Source organism: Capra hircus, chromosome 11 (genome assembly GCF_001704415.2).
Source record: "Capra hircus breed San Clemente chromosome 11, ASM170441v1, whole genome shotgun sequence".
Taxonomy (NCBI): domain Eukaryota; kingdom Metazoa; phylum Chordata; class Mammalia; order Artiodactyla; family Bovidae; genus Capra; species Capra hircus.
This window is the reverse complement of record NC_030818.1, coordinates 21,419,201-21,442,427: the sequence shown is the minus strand read 5'-3', so window position 1 is coordinate 21,442,427 and position 23,227 is coordinate 21,419,201. Positions and strand designations below refer to the sequence as shown.

Here is a 23,227-nt window from a genome sequence, read left to right as displayed (position 1 = left end):
GAGAGCATGATGTTTTTTAAAGTGTCTCACCTTTCTTAAGAAAAAGAAAATATAATTTCAGGTGTCAGGTAAAATAGTCCAGGTAAAAATGTAAATCCTGGAAACCCTTGAGTGTGACCCTGCAATTATTGTTTTGTCAGTTCTATTGTGACATTTCATGGTGGGTTGTCCTTTGTTTGAATTGATATTTTTTCAGTAAACGCTAGAATTTATTTTGTTCATTTAAAATACATGTGTAAAGACATGAGCAGCAGAAAATAGAGATTCCTCATTAAATGATCTTTTATGGTATAGAGATGATTGTTGTAGCAAGTTTTTAGTGAGTAATAAAAGTATTTGAAAATTTTATAAATAAGGTTAATACGATTAAAAAAATTGTACTTGGTATTTCTTTGCTTTATTCACATTATTTTTAATTTTTACTTTTCTCCTAAGGAGTCTTCTGAAGTCTGTTGAAGAAGAATTACATCAGCGGTAACTTTAATTTTTAATTAAGTTTAAAATATTTTATGTTACAGATGAGTCAAGTCCATTTGCCCCCTTCTCTATCGTATAGCCTAAGAGTGTTTTGTTGTTGTTTTAATATTCTGAATCCTATAAAGATACAGAAATGAAGTTCTGTCCTGTGTTAGCTCTCCTTGCATTTTCTAAAGTTTCTTCTTCAGCTTCTTGGTGAAGCCCATTTAATAACAGTGGAATTGCCCTTGTTTATCCCTAGAGGGCATGTGGCGCAATTAGAAGATGATGAAGGAGATGAAGATGAATCTAAAAAGTGAGTTCTGTTTCCATTTTTAGTAAAAGAAAGTGTTGTTTAACCTGATTGACTAAATCTGACGGATTAATATTGAAGTAATTTTACTATCTTTCATAATATAGTATCATGGGTTATACCAGAGTTTCTTTCCTTTTCTCTATTCTAGTTGTATTAGTTCAGACATCCTTAACAAAATACCATAGACTGGGATTTCTTTCTCATGGTTTTGGAGGCTGGGCTGCTGGTCCGTTTACTTCCTGGTGAGAGCCCTCCTCTAGGCTTGCAGACGGCTGCCATCTCAGTATATCCTTAGATTTCCCTCAGTGTGTGCGTGCAGACAGAGAAATCTTTCTTCCTCTTTTTATAAGGCCACCAATCCTGTTGGATTAGGGCCTCATTCTTATGACCTCAGTCAAATGAGCTTAATTACCTCCCAAAAGCACTGTCTCCAAATGTAATCAGTCATTTTGGAGTTAGGACTTTAACATATAAATTCTGAGGAGACACAGTTCAGTCCAAAAAGTCTTATTAACTCCTTCCAGCATCAACTCTAAAGTCCAAAGACTCATCTGAATATCATCTAAATCAATCTGATTTAGATCTCATGATCCCTAGATCACCTTCAGGATTTATTTTTTCCGTTTTTTGAAGAAGCATACACGTTTGGAAAGCCCTGTCGTCCTGTCCACAGCCTCCCTTCATTTTGTCTGTGCATCTTCCATTCAAGCTGCCAGTGTTTGTTCTGGTACAGTCCCATGAATTCTTCTCTGAGTGATAGTTCAGGCATAAATGTAGTATTCTCTCCGGTACGTGCTTTCTGATGCCATCCATTTCTGAGCTAATACGGATAGGCTGAGAATTTTTCAGATTTGGGCTCCTTTTTGCTTAGTAATTCCTACTTCAGTTCATCTCTCTTCCTTCATTTCACTGTAAGCAGTCAGAAAGAACCAAGCCACCCCTTCAGCAGTTTCCTTCCAAATCTCCTCAGCTAACTTATCCAGTTTCATCCCTTGCAGATTTTCCTTCCACAGAACACTAGAACAACACAATTCAGCCAAGTTCTCTGCCACTTTTTATGAAGGATTACCTTTCCTGCGTCTCCCGATTTGAAACCTCACCAGAATAGCCTTTAATGTCCACATTTCTACCAACATGCTGTTAATGACTGTTTGTGAGTTCTCTGAGAAGATGGAACTTTCTCACCAGCTCTCCTGTTTTCTCACTGACCTCTCACTCTTAGCGTCCATATTTAACTCTTACAGTCTTTGCTTATTACTCAGTCCCAAAACTATTTCCACATTTTTACGTATTTGTTCAGTAGCACCCCACTTCTTGGTACCAAAATATGTTTTAGCTCAGGTGCCATAATGAACTATCATAGACTGAGTGGCCTGAGCAACAGAGATTGGTCACAGTTCTGGAGGCTGAGATGTTCAAGATGAGGTACCTGCAGGTTCAGTTCCCAGTGAAGCCCTCTTCTTGGCTTGTAGACAGTGGACTTTGTGCTTTGTCCTCACACAGCCTTTTCTCAGTCTGTGCACACACACAGAGAAGGAGATCTCTTCCTCGTCTGACAAAGCCACCAGTCCTATTGGATCAGCTCCCTACCCATATGACCTCATTTAACCTCAGTTACCTCCTAGAAGCCCTGTGTCCAAACACAAGCACATTAGGGGTTAGAGTTTCAACCTACGAATTTTCAGTGGACACAGTTCAGTCCATAGCAGGAGTTGATTAAAAAAAATAATAACTTTGAAAAATGTTTACAGAGACAGTAGACATATCCTGTGGTTTAATGTTATAAATTACTAATTGGTAGCTGCTAAAATTATTACTGGAGAAGGCAATGGCACCCCACTCCAGTACTCTTGCCTGGAAGATCCCATGGATGGGGGAGCCTGGTAGGCTGCAGTCCATGGGGTCGCAAAGAGTCAGACACGCCTGAGTGACTTCACTTTCACTTTTCACTTTCATGCATTGGAGAAGGAAATGGCAACCCACTCCAGTGTTCTTGCCTGGAGAATCCCAGGGATGGTGGAACGTCGTGGGCTGCCATCTCTGGGGTTGCACAGGGTTGGACACAACTGAAGCGACTTAGCAGCAGCAGCAGCAGCAGCTGCTAGAATTATTACCGGAGAAGGCAATGGCATCCCACTCCAGTACTCTTGCCTGGAAAATCCCATGGATGGAGGAGACTGGTAGGCTGCAGTCCATGGGGTCGCTGAGAGTTGGACACGACTCAGTAACTTCCCTTTCACTTTTCACTTTCCTGCATTGGAGAAGGAAATGGCAACCCACTCCAGTGTTCTTGCCTGGAGAATCCCAGGGACAGGAGCCCGGTGGGCTGCCGTCTATGGGGTCGCACAGAGTCGGACATGACTGAAGCGACTTAGCAACAGAATTATTACTGTAACTACAAAGAGTCTTACTATATGGTTGATTAAATTTCATCTGATATGTTTCAAGTAAGCAATCCTTTGGGTACAATTTTTTTTTCTTTTTTTTTTTACAATTGTATTTTTAAGGGGAGAATATTTTTCCCTTCTGTATTTATTGATGTTAGTTTTTGAGAGAGGAGAGGAATTTTGCTTTTGTTTTTTTGTTAAGAAGAATGCAGTTTCCTGGTAGAGTGACAGAAACACCTGAGAAGCCATTGGTACATTGATTTTCTTTCCTACCTCACCACTATGCGACCTTGGGCTGGGTCACTTAACCTCTCTGAGCCTCAGTTTCCTCAGCTGAGAATTTATGCTCAATAGTCTTTTAATTTTAGTTCAGTCCTGAGTTGTAATGAATCTCAGTTTCAATCAAGTAAATTCTGCCATTAGTTTCATAGAGCATGTAGATGAAAAAAGCATGAAGCTTTGGATGAGCTTTATCAGAGATATTTCCTATCTAATAGTAGTAAAAATGAGGCTTATATCGTGACATATTTTTATATCATTTTACTGTCTTTCCTTATACCAATTGTTGCTTTTCTTTTTATATTAATTACCTTTCAATTGATGTAAATTGGAATTATAGCTATCTTTTCCAGTCTTAATTACTAAATATTATTTGGAAACAAGAAAGCATATAAGCTCGGTTACTCCTCAGTAATACTTCATTCAGCATAATTATTTCACAGAATATTTTGGAAAACACTAATCTTAGAAAAAGAAACCTGTATATATAAATCATCTATATTTTTGAAAAATGAATCATATTTTAATAATGATTTATTTGCAAAATGAAGAGTTCTGATTCTGTGTTTATGTTTTTATAGTTCAACCATGAAAGCCAAAGTTCCACCTCCTTTGCCGCCAAAGGTGAGATTTGTTTCCATTGTGAATTGTGTATGTGTATGTTACTGTTCTGCCTCTTTCATACTGTATTAGTATTTACTATGTAGCTTATTTTCACCTGAGATTCACAAAGAAAAATCTTGAAGTTACTAATCATGATATAAGTAGCTGATTGTAATTGTTTTTGTCTTTTTTTTCCAATTTATTATTTGATGTTAATTCTAAATAACAAGTTCTAGAAAATCATAAATAAAAATGATTATTTCACTTGGGTTAGAAAACTCATGTATTTAATAAGATTTTCTCTTTTCTAAATCTATAATCTACAAGTAACTGATTTCCCGAGAATGGGTAAAAAAGATAGTGACTTACATTCAGTTCAGGTCAGTTCAGTTGCTCAGTTGTGTCCGACTCTTTGCGACCCCATGAATCGCAGCACGCCAGGCCTCCCTGTCCATCATCAACTCCCGGAGTTCACTCAAACTCACATCCATCGAGTCGGTGATGCCATCCAGCCATCTCATCCTCTGTCGTCCCCTTCTCCTGCTGCCCCCAATCCCTCCCAGCATCAGAGTCTTTTGCAATAAGTCAACTCTTTGCATGAGGTGGCCAAAGTACTGGAGCTTCAGCTTTAGCATAATTCCTTCCAAAGAAATCCCAGGGCTGATCTCCTTCAGAACGGACTGGTTGGATCTCCTTGCAGTCCAAGGGACTCTCAAGAGTCTTCGCCAACACCATAGTTCAAACGCATCAATTCTTCGGCACTCAGCTTTCTTCGCAGTTGAACTCTCACATCCATACATGACTACTGGAAAAATCATAGCCTTGACTAGACAGACCTTTGTTGGCAAAGTAATGTCTCTGCTTTTCAATATGCTGTCTAGGTTGGTCATAACTTTTCTTCCAGGGAGTAAGCATCTTTTAATTTCATGGGGGCAATCACCGTCTGCAGTGATTTTGGAGCCCCCAAAAATAAAGTCTGACACTGTTTCCACTGTTTCCCTATCTATTTCCCATGAAGTGATGTGACCAGATTACAAATATTTAATTTTCAGAAGATACTTTTAAATAAAAAATACAAAATAGGACAGTAATTTAAAAATAAAATTTTAGCAACAGAATCTTTTTGTCAAACAAAACAAAGCATTGTTAGAAAATTCCCTGGTGATCCTATGGCTAGGACTTGGCACATTCCTTGCAAAGGCCCAGGTTCATTCCCTGGTGAGGGAACTAAGCTGTGTGGTATGACCAAAAAAAAAAAGGAATCATAAATAATAAAAATAATCCCAACTGATAGGATATAAGTAAAATAAGTTGATAGATATGGTAATTTAAATTTATAAGTTCATATGCAAAGCAAATTTTAACTATAAAATGAACTGTTTATAAAATTAGTTGTTATTAGGTTTGAAATCAGGAGTTATAAATGAGAATTGGAGTCCAACCAGTCTAGATATCCAATGTACTACTATATTTTGTTTTCATTTTATACTTTTAAAAAAATCATGATGTACACACATAAGTAGTATTGTTCTTTTTTATTTAGTTTTACATTAGAAATATAGAGATCTGAATTTCAAAGAGATAAATACGGCTCAGTCTCCCTAATAAGGGACACATTATAAAAATTTATAAATTCTGCAAACCTTTGGCTGACTGGAGGTTTTTCCATTGTCTACACAGAAGGTCTCTCAGGTATCCTATATTGCTGAGTTTGTGTTCTCTGATTTAATAAAATTTTAATCAGCATCTTCTGTTGTGCATCTGGAAGATTAAACATTAACATTAAAGACTTTGAGTCATCTGGAAGAGACAGTTTAGAGATTAGCTGTGAAAGGAATTGAACTTTGATTAGCCTGAATGTTTAAAATAAAAAGAGACTCATTTAAATTGGAGATCATAAAGACCAGAATATTTTTATTTGGCAAATTTAAGTGGGTAGGCTTGTGAGGAATTAATAGAAAGAGTAGAACAAGGTCTTTTTTCTTGAGAAAACATTTTTGTGTACATTTTTAGGATATATATTAAGATTATATGAGTCAGATAGTTGAATATGCTTGAAACTCAACTATTAAACACAGTTTGAAAGCCTCTGATATATAATAATATTTACTTCAGGGAAGATACTTAATACTTTTCATGTTTAGTGAAACATGAGTGATTTCTTGTTTAGTCATGGGTCTCCTTTTCTGTATTGTTTCAGCCTAAGTCCATATTCATACCACAAGAAACTCATTCTACAGAGGATGACAATCAAGGAACAATCAAGAGGTGTCCCACATCCGAGAGCCCAGCAAAGCCATCCCAAGTACCACCGAGGCCACCACCTCCCAGGTTACCGCCTCAGAAGCCTGTGGCTCTAGGTAATGAGGAAGAGGGGGTGAAATAAGAGTGTTGCCAGGTTTTCATAACGTGTAGAGAAAAGTAGAAGGACTCCTTCTTTTAAGAGATGATTTGAAATTCCTTCGAGGAGAAGAGAAGGAAGCAGTGGCTCTAGAGAGAGATGAAGTTTGCTTCTTGCTTCATAGTTTGACGTGTTTTTATGATAGGATTACCTATGACCCAGACTGAGATATTTTGCCCCTTACTTCTCATTTCATGTCTGGCTTTCCCTATTTTGGAGAATTGTTTGTGCCTAATTTGTCATTCATCTGTAGGGTTGGCGACAAAAGAAATTAAACTCTGAACAAACAAGGAAAATGTGTTTTAGTCCTAGGCTACTTCAGTTGGAGAAAAAGGAGAGGATGCCTTGTTGAACTCGTTTGTTTTATTTCGTTTAATCATTTTTAGAAAAATTACTGTCGGTATTTGCTAGGTATTTGCCTCCAAATTAATCCTCAAAGGTGCTGTTTTAATACTGTGAAGTGTCTTATGTTTATGCAAAAGAAGCAATTAAAAAAAAGAGTAGTAATGCTCCTGGGATAACAAACAATAAATTGCCCCTTTCCTGAAAGTAGTTATGTATTCAGTACATTTTTCTTTTTAGCACAAATATATGTACTTAGATACTGCCTGAATTTTAATTTGCCTATGTGAAAAAAATAGAGATAAAACTAGAACATATATCTGATTGTTACACTACTAAATATTCTGATTGGGTAATCCCAAATGAAGGCGGAAACTGTCTCAGAGATAATATATTTTTTTCCTGCTTGATAAGTTTCTGAATGAAAACTTTCATGGAAATTAATCCTTTTTTTTTAATATGTTTAAACATATCTTATTGAAGGAAATGGGGTGAGCTCCTTCCAGCTAAATGGTGAACGAGATGGTTCATTATATCAACAACAGAATGAATACAGAGGCACTAACCTTTCAAGGAAAGAAAAAAAAGATGTACCAGTAGGTATTTATGTTCATAAGCTCTACTTGTATTTGTTTCCTTTTTGACTATTAAGTTAGTTTTGCAATTTTAATTAATGAAACAATAGCAATTATATATTTTATAATTAGTATATTTATATTTTAGTATGTTAATAATAGGTTGTTTAAATCTTGAAAAAAAAGACTTTGCTGTGATAAACATGAATGAAGGCTTTCTACTCTTCAAATTATTTAGGCCAGTTGGTTATATTGCATATTATAAAATGTGGCCTTCAACATAACTGGTAAACACTTAATATTTTTGCGATTGTTGAGAAATATTATTCTCATTGATGAAAGTGATTCTTGTACACTCCTTTTATGGTCTCAAGAACTTATGGAAGGAAAGCCATACCTTCCACCTCAGGACAAATTTCTGTTACATAATTTGTGATGTTACTACTTTTACCAAAGAAAATAGCAAACAAGGAAGGAAAATTAAGGTTATTTCTAGTAGATATAAGATACCACTTTAGGAAAGATGAAATTAGTCTTAGCAACTGTTCCTGTTAGAAAAATTAGATAAAACACTATGACATGACTACTAGAACATCAATAGAATTTATCAAGGAGATTAAGAATTTGTGAAGAATTTACACTTAATCATCAGAAGACATTCTATGATATCCATCGTCATAGAGCTTAACAACAAAAAAATCCTTAAAATTCCCAATTCAGCAGATGTCAACAGATCATAAGTCAGTATTTGGGGGGAATTTTTTGTGTATACTAATTTTTGTTATTCTTCTAGAAATTCATAGACCATTTAATATGTTTATATGCATATAGCTAACTTTGTACGCTAAACACATTGCTAGAGATTTTTGTACTGTATCTGTTATTTTATAAGATTTCACTATAGAATGTGACATACCATTTTTATGATTCATTTAAAGCATTTGACTGGGGTTATGCATTGTAATTTGTGAAACTTAGGACATTTTTAACAAAAGTGAAATGTCTTTTAGAAATCATAGGGTTTATGTAGTCTCTCCAACTGAGTAGTGCCTTTTTCATTTCATCAGCTTAAATTTTAGCAATCCTTCTAAAGTAGTTTAAAAATTCAGCTTAGTGACCGTAACAGTATAATAACCTTTGAGAAATTAGTACTTTTTAAAATTTATATATTTTAAATTCACTTTTTCTGTTACCTTATTAGGATAAGGAACTAGTAGTTAAACTAACAGTCTCAGTAATTCTGAAATAAGTATGTCATGACTGTATCATAGGATAAACAGTATCCGTGGTATGTTGCAATGTGATTACAGTTTGTGCAGCTTCTCGAAGTTATTTACAGCCTCTTCTTGAAGTTATTTACAGACAATTCTGTCAGTACTTAAATTAAATCCAACAGTTATAACATTTAGAGCTCCCTAATTAGAAATGTTTTGCTAAAATAGATGATATATGATAATTTAGGGACATCTATATAAAATTATGTACATAAGTTATTTGCAGAATGAAAAAATTATCAGAAATTGATGGCAGTATGTACATCCTCATAAACATATCTCCAAAGTAAAATTTCATAGTCTTAATTTTAGAAATGTCTAAAAGTTACTTATATAAATAGTATTATACAGAATATTTCATGTTTCATGTATATGAAATCAGTTAACAGTAGCTTTAAATTTTTTATCTCATTTAAATAATTCTGATTTATATTAAACTGAGAAAAATTTATAATGTCATTCCTTAAAATGCCGTTATTAAGATTAAAAGAAACTAGTCTATCAGAAAGCTTATGTTTAAATTATAATCTCTCCCAAGGAGATTCTTTCTCCAGGAATAAATCATAAAATTGAAAATAATTTATTCTTCAGGGGTAAATCATAGACCCAGGAATGTAGCCCCTTGGCAAAATATCTGGAACTCTTGAGGATGTTGTCATAGATGAGTGATGTGATTATTTTTGCTCTCCTTACATTATCATTATACTCTGACCAATGATTCATGCATTTCAGTCCATCAGAATTTAAAACTTCAGTGGACAAAGCACTTGGTAAATGAGGTTAAAAATCTACAGACTAGGAGAAAACATTTGTAATATATAGCAGATAAAGTATTTAAGTATTCATATAAAGAGCTCCAAAAAATAAATAACTCAGGTTAAAAAAAAAAAAAAAGGCGAGGCAGAGAGGGGAGAATTCACAGAAAAGGAAATACAGTTAGCCAGTAAACATTTCTTTAAAAAGGTTCTCAACCTTCCTAGCTGTCAGAGGCATGCAAATTAATGAGAAGCAAAGGGGAAAAATTTTTTTACTCCTGTACAAACTGTTATCAGTTTGATAACATTGCCTGTGAGACTGTGAAGAACCAAGACTCATACATTGCTGATGGGAGTGATACACAATGCGCATTTGGAAAGGCAGTTTAGCAGCCAGTATCCAGTAAAAAAGCTACAGACCCCATGTTCCAGTGTTTTCACTTCTCACAGCATATTCTTTAAAAAAAACCATTCACACATTGTGTGGTAAAGTATATGCAAGGATGATGATTTCCACATTGTTGTTGTAATAAAAAATAGAAAGTAACCTAAATATCCCACAACAGGAAGTAGCTAAAGTTTGTTATATTCATACTGTGCTGCAATTAAAGCCAATGGCAAACAGGTCTGGAAGGATACACAAATATCTGAGTATTTTGTAATGTAGTATAATTGCCTAGAGAAAAATTTGGAAGGGTACACAATAAACCATTTGGAGGAGACAGGTTCTAGGACTAAGTGGACTGTGAAAGGATATAAGGATCTTCAATATTATCTATAATGTTTTGTTTGACAAAGATATGTATTCATGTATTTTACTGGGACAACACATGAGTTTGAAATAACAGTGTTGATATATCAAATAAGAAGTATAATCATGCATGTGTTCTTTTTCTAGAAGCCTATTAGTAATGGCCTGCCCCCAACACCTAAAGTGCATGTAAGTATAAATATCCAATAAGCTAAATTTTCAAACTGAATACAGTGACATATAATTTCCTGAGTACGTGCCTTTGGTTGGATTTTTTTGCCTGTTTGAAAGAACCCCCATTATATTGAAAAAAATCTTAAAAGTTGCTAATTTAAATACTAATTGATTATATTTGAGAAATATAGCTTTTCAAAAGATGATATATTATACATTTTATAGCTTCTTTATTTGAAAATTACTAATGTTTTTGTACATATTTTTGACGGAATGTGAAAAATGCACAGTTACCAAAAACAGAATTTTAGAACTAAAAGGAGCACTGAAGGAGCATCTGGGCCTAACTTTATTTTGTCCATGGGTAAAACTGAGACCCTTTGGATCCAGTTTGGGTCCAGAATCTTGTTTGCTTAAAAACATGGAGAACTCATGGCTCCTGACTCCTTTTCTCTCTTCAGTCCCCAAGTCTGGGGAAGGAGCATTCAGCTCCTTTGGAAGCTGACCCAATGGGAGCATGGGGTCACAGAGTTGGACACGACTGAATGACTATCACTCACTTACTCAAAACTGAGACCCAAAGATACTAGTCACCAAAATCACAAACCGCCACCCAGCTCTAACCAGAACTAAAACTAGACCTCAGATGTCCTATATTATAGTCCTTGTCATTTTTTATCTCTCTCTCTATATATGTATACCATGCTGTCTTTTTCAGGATTAAAATTAGATTGTGCTCAGTCGTGTCAGACTCTTTGCAACCCCATGGACTGTAGCCTGCCAGGCTCCTCTGTCCATGGAATTCTCCAGGCAAGAATACTGGAGTGGGTTACCATTTCCTTCTCCAGGGGATTTTCCCAACCCAGGAATCAAACCCATGGCTCCTGCATTGGCAGGTGGATTCTCTATCACTGAGCCACCAGGGAACCCCTTAAAATTATATTAACTCAGTTTAATTTTTTTTAATATGGATAGAACTACATTTTGCCGATCTCAGTCTATAGCCTGAAACTTCATATAACGCTAGTTTAAACAGTGTCCATAGTTTTTCTAGTTTGTAACCTCTCAAGTCTACTTTTAGCCCTTTTACTTTTTAACTCTTCTATTAGTATAAAAATCTGAGTAATTACACCTCATCTTACAAAAAGAAGTTTTGAGTGTAAAGGGCTTCCAGGTCTAGGAGATACATATGTACGATAGGGGTGAGATTTATTGTTGGGCTTCAGGATGAAACTCCTTTATCAGGTATGCAGTTGACAGGGAAGAGCTGATAACTGTGGACCAACTGTACAAGTTAGCTTTAGTTTGGGACTGGTTTGATTGTTATGTACCTCATTCTGTCATTTAGATTTTTAGGAGTTTCAGTTCAGTTCAGTCGCTCAGTCACACAGGAATTTGGTGTACCTATCTTAAAGAATAATTATCAGGATTAGTTAAGTGATAGAATTTCTGCCCTATACCATAGGAACATTTCTTATTGGTCTTCTGCCACACACTGGTATTGCCAGGCTGTTGTTCTTATTGGATAACTAAAATCTTAAAAATACTGGTTGCTAGGTTTCTATACATACAAAGGAAATTTTAAGATCAAATACTTTGATTATTTTGTGTTAATATTTTTAATCCACTGTAGTCAACAATAATCACTCATTTTATTGTCTCTGTGTTTGTGAAGAAAATATTTCTGCTGTAAAATGATGCACAGTAGAATTCCCTGGTGGTCCATTGTAGGACAAGGTGCTTTCACTGCCGTGGGCCTAGGTTTGATCCCTGGTTGGGAAACTAAGATCTCACAAGTTGTATGGCACGGCCAGAAGGAAAAAGAAATGAGCCACAGTGCTATTCTTCTGATCAAATGCTTCTGTATCCTTTTTCCCCTCCAAGTTATTTATTCTAACCAGAACAGTCATTTCAAAATTAACATCTTACTCTTTGAAGATCAAAAAAACATTCAAATGAGTGATATTATATTTCATTATAAGATATTTATTATCTGAAAAGTTTGTAAATGAGCTTGATAAATAAATATTAACATCAAAGAATAAAGCTTTTTGTTGACTTCTTCCAAGGAGAATGATCAGATTGCTCAATTTTTTTTTGTAAAGTGCATCTCTCTGTTTTGAGATTAAAGTACATATATGAGTTTCAAATCAACTGTACCTCTTCAATTTGTAATATGAAATTCAGTGATTAATACTATCTTTAGGCTCATGAAACCAAGTAAGAAAATTTTCACCTTTGTAGAGAGATGATGGTTTTCCTTATCAGAGAATATTGTATTAGTCTTAATGTGGGATATGTAAGTAATACTTCTATAAGAAAATTATTGTGCAGAATAAATTGCTGTTATTGCTTTGTTTATTTGAGAAGATAGGAAGAATAAAGTGACTTTTAAGTAAAATCATATCTAACAGTCCTTGTGCCTGGAACCTCCTTGATAATCACTGTAAGGCAAATGAGTAGGACTTGATAGATTCATTTAGTTATTTTTTGTTTTTCCAGATGGGTGCCTGTTTTTCAAAGGTTTTTAATGGATGTCCCTTGAAAATTCACTGTGCAACGTCATGGATAAATCCAGACACAAGAGGTAGTACTATATGTTTTATCTGTTTTTATCTTTCTGATTGCTTGGTGTTTTCATGAGGCTAGAATAACACTCAGTTTTAATCACTTTGTCCATAACTTTCTGAAAAATAAATTTATTATAATTAAAAAACATTCAAGGTAAACATGTTTCTTTGTGTTGTTAGCAGTGTTTGAGGTGACACATGATATTAAAATTTTACTGTATAGTCACCATGAGAAGGCAGTGGCACCCACTCCAGTACTCTTGCCTGGAAAATCCCATGGACAGAGGAGCCTGGTGGGCTGCAGTCCACGGGGTCACGAAGAGTTGGACATGACTGAGCGACTTCACTTTCACGCATTGGAGAGGGAAATGGCAACCCACTCCAGTGTTCTTTCCTGGAGAATCCCAGGGACGGCAGAGCCTGTTGAGCTGCCGTCTGTGGGGTCGCACAGAGTCGGACATGACTGAAGCGACTCAGCACCATATCAATATGTTGAAATCGTACACTGTGCCATCTATCTGTATAAAGATGTACGTAGATACACATGTGCACATGCTCACTGTCTCTGCACACACACACAGATTTCCTAAATCTTTTAAATAGCCAAGATGTGGGTACTTTCATTTCACAGGTAAAGAAAATGGCACTCAGAGAGGCTCATTGTTTCACAGTCAGTCGGTAGTAGAGCTGCAGTTTGAACCCAGTTCAGTCCTGTCTGAGCACAAAGTTTATGCCTTTAATCTCCCAGTACTAACCCTAAATACTGGGCAGTTGAGGAATGCTCTTGACATTCTAAGTTGTTTGTAGGATGCTTCAGCTTAGTCTGGAGAAATTCTTCACCTACTTTTTGATATGATCATAAAATGTGATCAAACAGGACCATGACCAGACTTGTAATGTCTTCTAGAAGATACTGAACACCCTAGCGGGTATCCAGGTTAACTTTTTAAAGAGGCAATAGTCAGATCTTGGTTTTTTGATGCTATGCTTATAACAGACCATCTGCAAAAATATTTTGAGTTTTCATCAACTATTCCTGGTTTACATTCTGTGTGTCATTTGCACGTGATCCTCTCCAAGAGGGAATTTAGAAAAGGAGTTTCAAAAAAAAAAAGAAAAAAAAAAGAAAAAAAAAAAAAAAAAAAGAAAAGGAGTTTCAGATTTTCTATCAGTCCTCAGCACCCTCCAATGAATGAGGAGTCCTAACATGCCGTTCTTCAGAACCTGTTTTCCTAAAAGTTTTTTTCACTGCTTTAAGGCTGATATCTGCATATAAATCAATTCTTTGAGCTCCAGTTTCTAACTACTTACTTGCATTAAAATAAGAAATACTGCTTTATAGACGACAGCAATTCTTTTTTCATATGTTAATGCATACACACACACACACACACACACACACACACTGAATGTTAGATTATATAAGTCTTTTGTAGAAGAATTTTATACATCAGAATCAGTGGATTATTTTTGTCATTTCAGATCAGTACTTGATATTTGGTGCTGAAGAGGGGATTTATACCTTGAATCTCAATGAACTTCATGAAACATCAATGGAACAGGTATGTTATTCTGTGTTTCTCCCTTTAAAAAAAAATTTTTTTTTAATTTATTATACATAGACACTAAGTAAGGAATAAGTTTCAGTGCTGTGATTTGCTGCTGTGTCTTGTTTAGAAAACCTTCCTAGAGCATGTCCTATTTACTCGGTGCTGGAGACGTACTCAAATTTTCCACAGTTTGTGTGATCCACATGGTGGTTATTCACAGTCGTGCTCACTTTCAAGTGGCTCATGATCTAACAGAGAAAATAGACCTGTAAACCAGTAACTGCGACGTATTGTACTTCCAGTTAGATGTCCCACTAGGAGTGAGTACGAAGTGTAACCCCCGGAGGTGGTCATCTGGCGCCACCTGTGGAGAGAGGAAGAGAGACATTTAAGATGGACCATAAATGATGATGCACGGGAGGCTGATAGACAGACGAGAGAAACAGAAACTGCATGGCACGAGTAGTGAGCTAGGAAGGGTCAGTTCAGCTGGAGTGCAGAATGAGACTAGAATAGTAACAGTGAAGGTGGGTGAGCAAGCAGGTGCCACACCCCAGAGCTTTGTGTACCGTGCTGATGATCAGTAATGAATGCTGTATACATGTCCTTTATGATGTATAGGTTTTCACGTTTTCTCTCAGCCTTTTTTCCTCCATACCTAGTGTTTCCATACTCTTAAGTTCTATGACACCATGATCTTTTTTCCTCTCTTCTGCTCCAGAAGCCAGGCATGTCCATACGCCCAGATAAGACCATTTTTTGGAAGTACACAGGAGAGTTTTAATTATTGAAAACTCAAAGAACCAAAATAAAGGAATAGACATTGTTTGAAAATGTCCTTTTCCTTGTGTAGTTTGAGATTACATAGTCTGTACCATAAGGAGAATAGAGCTAATCATATAATGTAGGAACTTAGATAATGAAATTACACTAATTTATTTTTCTCCCATATAAATATGTATATGTAGCATCTTGTTTTAAATGCCTTATAAAATGAGTTTCTATGAAAAATAAATTTCTTTTTAAAAACTGGCCTAATGGTATGACAGCTACATGGTTAATATGTGAATATTTACACTGCTGTTATCCATTATCTTCTGTAAACTTTGTGCTTTTTTTTATCAGCTATTTCCCCGAAGGTGTACATGGTTGTATGTAATGAACAATTGCTTACTGTCAATATCTGGTAGGTCTTTTAGTTTTTAAAAACCTTACAGTTGTTCCTCTTTATGTTATCAGCTTTTGTGACACATTTGTTTTTCTCTACAGGTAAAGCTTCTCAGCTTTATTCTCATAATTTACCAGGGCTTTTTGATTATGCAAGACAAATGCAAAAGTTACCCGTTTCTATTCCAGCACACAAACTTCCTGATAGAATACTGCCAAGGTAACTGTACATTTAATTATGTTTTCATCCTTAGAGATAATATGTAAATTCATTCATTAAAAAAATAGATATAGTACAGAAATTGAAAAAAGCTCTCAGCTTGGGTTTGTAGAAATCGTGTGTAATGAAAAAAACTGTAAAAAGTAAACATATTTTCACAAGTGTCTATCATATTCTAAAATTTTCTATTTATACTTTTCCACTTATATCAAACATTTTCTTTCTGAACTGTTAGTTTTTCTACAGTGTTAAAACTAATTTTTTTTTCCTCTAGTTTGCTTGTAATTTTATATCACATATAGTGCTTTTGACTTATTTGTGTCAATTTGAATAAATTGAATTTTTTTCAAAGTAGTTTCTAAACTTAAAAAATTTAAGTAACTTATTAATTGAAGATTTTTATAAGATACTTAGACATTTAGGTGTTTTGTTTTTCTACTTACAGGAATTTTTAATTATGTTTGCTCTTCTGTTTAGTCATTATTATTATTTTGGTTATTATTATATTGGACCTTATTTGTTGAGTAAAAGTCTTCTGAATCTGGTATAAATTGTACTTTACAATACTTGTGTAATGTAACCATTCTTCCTTTACAGTATTAGTTGTAAAGCAACTAATATAGAAGCTTAACTTTTAAGTACTTTAAAAATTTGTTGTTAATTGCTGAGTTTACCGTATAGCTAAGATTTGCCACTTTGCGCACAAAAGCTTTTTAAAAATTAACTTTTCAGTGAAAATCATTTTAAAATATACTGCAAGCTTTTCCATCTTCTCAAAATAGATTACACTGAGTTTAACTGGATCTTTTCATGATGAATTAGTTATGATTATGAACTTGATTTATTATGTTTGTACTATAGTATCTATAGTTGGACTTAAGGGTATCAGGAGGTTTCTTTCTTCCTATATAGTTTATGTGCCCCATTTTTTCTCCCAGCTGCCACTTTCTGCTGTTGTTTTCCTGCCTTCTTAGAGCATGATTCCATTCTGCTTTCTAACTTGATAAATCTTAAATTCCTGTGGGCATGGAAACTGACTACCAACCTTTAAAATCATATAGAGCTCCCGAACAATGGAAGGCACATAAACTTTAATGTACTAACTTTTTGATACCATTTTTATCAGAACAGAGTCCTATTGTTTTCCCAGTTTGTGGCTCGTCTTTTTACTTTCTCAGCTCTGTCTTTTGGTAAACTAAAGTTAATAATTTACTAAATACATTCAACGAATTGAATGTCACTCATAGTTTGACAGAGAAGGCAATGGCACCCCACTCCAGTACTCTTGCCTGGAAAATCCCATGGACGGAGGAGCCTGGTGGGCTGCAGTCCATGGAGTCGCTAAGAGTCAGGCACGACTGAGCGACTTCACTTTCACTTTTCACTTCCACACGTTGGAGAAGGAAATGGCAACCCACTCCAGTGTTCTTGCCTGGAGAATCCCAGGGATGGGGGAGCCTGGTAGTTTGCTGTCTGTGGGGTCGCACAGAGTCAGACACGACTGAAGCGACTTAGCAGCAGCAGCAGCATAGTTTGAGTTGCTAGGGATACATCAGTGAAAAAAAAAATCAGTCTAAGTTTATCATTATTTTCCTGTATATTTTTGCATTTTTTAAAGTAATCCTGTGGTCATATACTTCAAAAATCTATATATTTTATAGTTTTGTGTTTCATGTTTAAATTCTTTATCCATTTGGAATTGATTAGAGGGGGGTTGAGAAAGGTATCCAGTTGATGTCTTATTTTTAATAGATAACCCATTATGTCTGGACCAGTTTTTAAACAACTCATCTTTTCTCCACTGTTCTATAACAGTAGTATTTTCATATACTAACTTCACCTGCATGTATTACATATTCATTTCCATTTCCATTTAGGAAATTTGCTGTATCAGCAAAAATCCCTGAAACCAAGTGGTGTCAGAAGTGTTGTGTTGGTAAGTAAACCATCCAAAATCACACAGCTGTCCTGTTTTACAGAGTGGATAAGAGGATGCTGTGAGGCTCATTTTTCAATCTAGTGTAAAACCGTAGTACTCCAGGACATCCTGCCAGTAATAGTTTACTTTTCTCCCTTATGTAAAATAAATGTATTGCCCATTCTGTTTTCATGTAAACTAAACCTAATGTAGAACTTTGCATGTATAGTTGTTTCACAAATAATTTATTGACTAAATAAATGGAGGATGACTTTATTACAGCACTTTACCATACCCTGTTCTCTAAGGAGCCTGTTACTAATCACTCACCATTCTGCTTAGTAATGGCTTTTGAGACTGCATTTATTCACTCAGTATACTTGTTATTTACTCTCATACCTTTAATACATGAAACTTAATGCTTGTGATGTGTAAGTCATAGTCTCCTTGTTCACATTACCCCGAGCCTAAAGTCCTCCTCAAACCCCCATAACAATTAACTGGTTGATTCGTATCTAGGAAAAGCAAAAAATTGTTTTCTTTCCTCCCTTAAAAACCTCTGAGGCAATTCAGTTTTTTAATTTGTAAACCTGCATCTTGATTAATGTCTCCATCTAGTGAAGACCAAAGCAGTACTGCCTCTGAACAGTACTACCAAGAGCACCCCGAATCACCCTAAATGTGCTACAGCTATCCGTGTGGGAACATTTCCCCAAACCTGCTTTAAACCTTTCTTCAGGATCTTGCTGTCTCAGTTAATCTCTCTGCTACCATAAGACCTAAAGTTCTTCTGCTACCATAAGACTTAAAGTTCTTCTTCCCACCCCCTGGCCCCATAACAACCAGCAGTTTTTGAGCATGCAAATAAAAATCCTGAAAGTGATGAGAGTTTTGCACTTGTATCTGAAACAGTATTTCTTTTTCACTATGCAATCTAATTAACAAATTGAACTGGCCTCCACCTTTCATTTGTTTGTTTTTGGAGCAGGCAACTATTACTGTAAAAACTTTGCATTAGAAGAAAACTTATATATACTTTTTTGCCTTGACAGTGAGAAATCCTTACACAGGCCATAAATACCTATGTGGGGCGCTTCAAACTAGCATTGTTCTATTAGAATGGGTTGAACCAATGCAGAAATTTATGTTGATTAAGGTAAGCATGAATGTCAACCTATATCATTTTTAGCATAAAAGCTTATCAGTTTTCCTGTTCTTTCAAGAAAACTTTTTTTTCCAGTTAATTCTCAAGACAATGTAATGATTTTGGATTATATGACAGAGTGGTAAAAATCTGCCTAATTATTTAAAAAAAACTCCATTGGCCTGATAGAAGTTGTAAAAGAGACTAGATAGATAGTTCAGGACTTCCCTAGTGGCTCAGACGGTAAAGCATCTGTCTACATGTGGGAGACCTGGGTTCGATCGCTGGGTCGGGAAGAATCCCTGGAGAAGGAAATGGCAACCCACTCTAATACTCTTGGCTAGAAAATCCCATGGACGGAGAAGCCTGGTGTCCAGGGGGTCGCAAAGAGTCAGACACGATAGTTCAGGGACGTGACAGTGGAAGCCTGAAGTACTGAATCAAATACACAGTCTGATATCAAGAACAGGAGGTACTAAGAGAGCAGTGAGATTTTGTCTGAATATGTTCTCTGGTTGACTTGTTCCATTGTAGCAGAGGGACAGTCTACAGATTGGCATTTGGCTTGAAAAGTCAAGGAATAAACATGAAGGGGAAATAATTTGTTTTGAATATCTCCCATCCTGTTATTTCACCTAGGCCTTCCCATGGATCGTTTTTTGTGCCTTAGTGTCTCTAGAATCTTTTAACGAAAAAAAAATTTTTGGCTGTGCCACATGGCATGGAGATTTTAGTTCCCTGACGAGGGATCAAACCTGTGCCCCTTGCAGGGGAAGCATGGAGTCTTAACTACTGTGCTGCCAGGGAGGTCCCTCTAATGAATATTTTTTAAGACATTTAATATTACTCAGCTGTAATTTAAATTTAGAGGAAAAGCTAACTGAAAGTGTATGAAGTGCTGGCTCAGTCACTCCAAAGAAATAGCAGATGAATTTTTTATGCTGTTTTCCTCACTATTTTGTATAGATTAAGTAGTATTTCATGAGCATTTACTATCTCCATAGAAATTGGGATCAAAATAATTGGAGTGGATTCTTCCTAAATTATATAATATAGAATTAAGATGTTTAAAGTATTGGCTTCCTGTTATTTAAAATTTTATGAGTGACTAGGGAATCTAGTTTTAATTTTCACATCAGTATTTATTAACCTCACAATTAACTAGGACTAAAGAAATGAAATAAAGTTTCAAGAATTTACCACCCATTGAAGTAATATTTTCACAAATTTAGTGAAACAAAAATTCTTTCAACAAAAAGCTGAAAGGGAAAATAACCTTATAAATTGTGCAGAACAGAACTTCTGAACACAGCCCATTTCTGTCCACCTGTTTTTGTTCTAAGTTCCTCTTTGTTCTTTTCTGTCTGACAGAAGCACAGCGTATCCTAGATGGAGTGGTGAAGTGTGTATTATCATTCTCCTGTAGCCCTTCCCTTCCCTGTCTTTATCCTTAGTCTGTTACAGTGTGTCCTTCCTATTCCTTTCTTTCCCAGCCTCTATCAAAATGGAAAATAGTTTGATTACGTCAGTTGTTCATGGATACTAATAGTCTGATTAAACCTAAGTATGAATGAATTTTATGTGTTACCCAATATGTTAAACTATTTATCTTAATACATAGTGAAAGATCCTCTCTATTAAAGGAACTTTCTGTATTAAGAACATACAGGTGCTTGCTTCAATAGCACATATACTATTAATAAAATTGGAACAATACAGATTAGCTTGGCCCCTGCACAAGGATGACGTGCAAAGTCATGAAGCATTCCATATTTTTGTGATGTAATTATCTTCCAATTAAAAATAAATATAGAAAAAAGAGCATGCCGGAGAGAATATATATTTTGAAGGCATGGGAAGCTTAAAAATTACCCATGCATGTTTTCTTTTTTCTGGGTACCAGGGCGCTTGGCGCTGACTGGTGAGGCCTGTTGCCAGGATTCCAGGATGTTAGCCTTACATACCGTTCTACTTGTAGGCCTCCTTTAAGACTTCTCACTCTTCCCACTTTCCTTAAACTCCCTGAGACACATGCCCTTCTTTGCTGTCCTTCATCTAAACCCAATTCTCCTTTCTTTGTCTCTCTGCTTTGAGATTTCTCTTGAGTGTATTTTGCTTCTATATTTGATATTATCTCAATTAGTATTTAGGATGTTTCTATACTATAAGTCTTACCAGATGTATTCAAAAACATTCTTATGTTTTCTGCATTCTTACTCTTCATGACATTTTCTAAGTTTCTGCGTCACTACACTGTTTTATTTTCAATAGAAATAAAAGTCATAAATTGAAGCAGATATTAATGTACTTATTACAAATCAGGTACAGTGCTATTTAATTAGACAGGTAAAAATGAGTAAGAGAGAGGGTGTGCAGAAAAGGGAACACTCTTGCACTGTTGGTGGGAATGTAAATTGATACAGCCGTTGTGAAAGACAGTACGGAGATTCCTTAAAAAAACCATCATATGACCCAGATATCCAGCTCCTAGGCAAATACCCTGAGGAAACCAGGGTTGAAAAAGACACATGTGTACCATTGTTCATTACAGCACTATTTACAATAGCTAGAACATGGAAGCAACCCAGCTGTCCATGGACAGATGAATGGATAAAGAAGTTGTGGTACGTATCAGTTCAGTTCAGTTGCTCAGTCCCTCAGTCCTATCTGGCTCTTTGCGACCCTATGAATTGCAGCACGCCAGGCCTCCCTGTGCATCACCAACTCCCAGAGTTCACTCAAACTCACGTCCATCAAGTCAGTGATGCCATCCATCCATCTCATCCTCTGTCGTCCCCTTCTCCTCCTGCCCCCAATCCCTCCCAGCATCAAAGTCTTTTCCAATGAGTCAGCTCTTCGCATGAGGTGGCCAAAGTACTGGAGTTTCAGCTTTAGCATCATTCCTTCCAAAGAACACCCAGGACTAATCTACGCATTGGAATATTACTCAGGCATAAAAAGGAACGCATTTGAGTCAGTTCTGATGAGGTGGATAAGCCTAGAACCTATTATACAAAATGAAATGAGTCAGAAAGAGAAAGATAAATATCATATTCTAACACATGTATACAGAATCTAGAAGAATGTTACTGAAGAACTTATTTACAGGGCAGCAATGGAGAAACAGACATAGGGAACAGGCTTATGGACATGGGGAGAGGGGAGGAAAGGGTGGGGTGTATGGAGAGAGTAACATGGAAACTTACATTACCATATGTAGAATAGATAGCCAATGGGAATTTGCTGTATGGCTCAGGAAGCTCAAACAGGGCCTCTGTATCAACCTTGAGGAGTGGGATGGGAAGGGAGGTGGCGGGGAGGTTCAAAAGGAAGGGGATATATATATACCTATGGCTGATTCATGTTGAGGTTTGACAGGAAACAACAAAATTCTGTAAAGCTATTACCCTTCAATAAAAAATTAATTTTAAAAGAAAAAAAAAATGAGTAAGAGATAATTATTTCCCTCAAGGACTATCATTAGTAGCGACTGGTTTTGAAAGTATTTTATGGGAGCGCTCTTCTGGCTAGTGACTTATACATATTGTTTGGTTATTATTGGAAGCTAGGTAGAAGTAGTCACAATCTGTTGGTTTTCTAATTTACTGAGGAAAAAATACAGAAGCATTGTTTTCTTTCTGTCCTACTGCTGTTTTCCACATTTCAAAGATAATTATTTTAAATGATTTACTTTATTAAAAATAGGACAGATTTTATCCAAAGCACATCCCCAGGTGGTAGGGATGCTCCCAGCGGGCATGTGCGTAGGGTGTTTGTTGAAGGCATATCTAGAGCTCTGGGATGGAGGCACTTAGGCAGTTTCGGGGAAGGAGCAATGTGGGAACAACAGGTGTGGGCAGTTTCACATTCTAGTCGTGAGGATCACACTGCGTCTTCTGACACTTTAAGACAGTTGGTTGTGGTAGCCCCATTTTGCCTGTTTATTTTCTCTATAATTTATTTTCTTTAGAATTTATAAGTAAACTACAGAATTAAAAAAATATTAATTTCAATAGCTTTTAAAGATACTAACAGTACCCACTGGGAAATATAATGAAAACAGCCCATTTATAGGAGCAACAAAAATAAATTATAAGTAGACCTAATAAAATATGTGTAAGACTAATATATTTTTTATAAACCTTTTTATTGTAAGGAAGAACATTGCCAGCACCCCAGAGCTCCTCATAGCACCACCCCCTCTACAAATCAGCTCCCTTATTTTCCATTTTTACCATTGTTAGCACATACCCGTAAACATTAGCATTTTACTTAATGTTTCAACAGTATGGAAGTGGAATCACATTCATTTGGGCCTGACTTCTTTTGTGCAACATTGTATTTG

At 35.9% G+C, this 23,227-nt stretch overlaps 1 protein-coding gene across 4 annotated transcripts in view; it reads left to right on the top strand.

Annotated features, from left to right (window-relative positions):
• Positions 1-23,227, top strand: part of MAP4K3 (mitogen-activated protein kinase kinase kinase kinase 3) — a 188,253-nt gene that overhangs the window by 150,333 nt on the left and 14,693 nt on the right. For all 4 annotated transcript variants that reach the window (XM_018055152.1, XM_018055153.1, XM_018055154.1 and 1 more), the window contains 12 exons: positions 436-474; positions 719-772; positions 4,020-4,062; positions 6,242-6,401; positions 7,268-7,380; positions 10,287-10,328; positions 12,816-12,900; positions 14,366-14,445; positions 15,559-15,619; positions 15,703-15,820; positions 17,698-17,756; positions 18,791-18,894. In XM_018055152.1, coding sequence (XP_017910641.1) covers positions 436-474; positions 719-772; positions 4,020-4,062; positions 6,242-6,401; positions 7,268-7,380; positions 10,287-10,328; positions 12,816-12,900; positions 14,366-14,445; positions 15,559-15,619; positions 15,703-15,820; positions 17,698-17,756; positions 18,791-18,894 — 958 coding nt within the window. The remainder of the gene's footprint in view (positions 1-435; positions 475-718; positions 773-4,019; positions 4,063-6,241; positions 6,402-7,267; positions 7,381-10,286; positions 10,329-12,815; positions 12,901-14,365; positions 14,446-15,558; positions 15,620-15,702; positions 15,821-17,697; positions 17,757-18,790; positions 18,895-23,227) is intronic.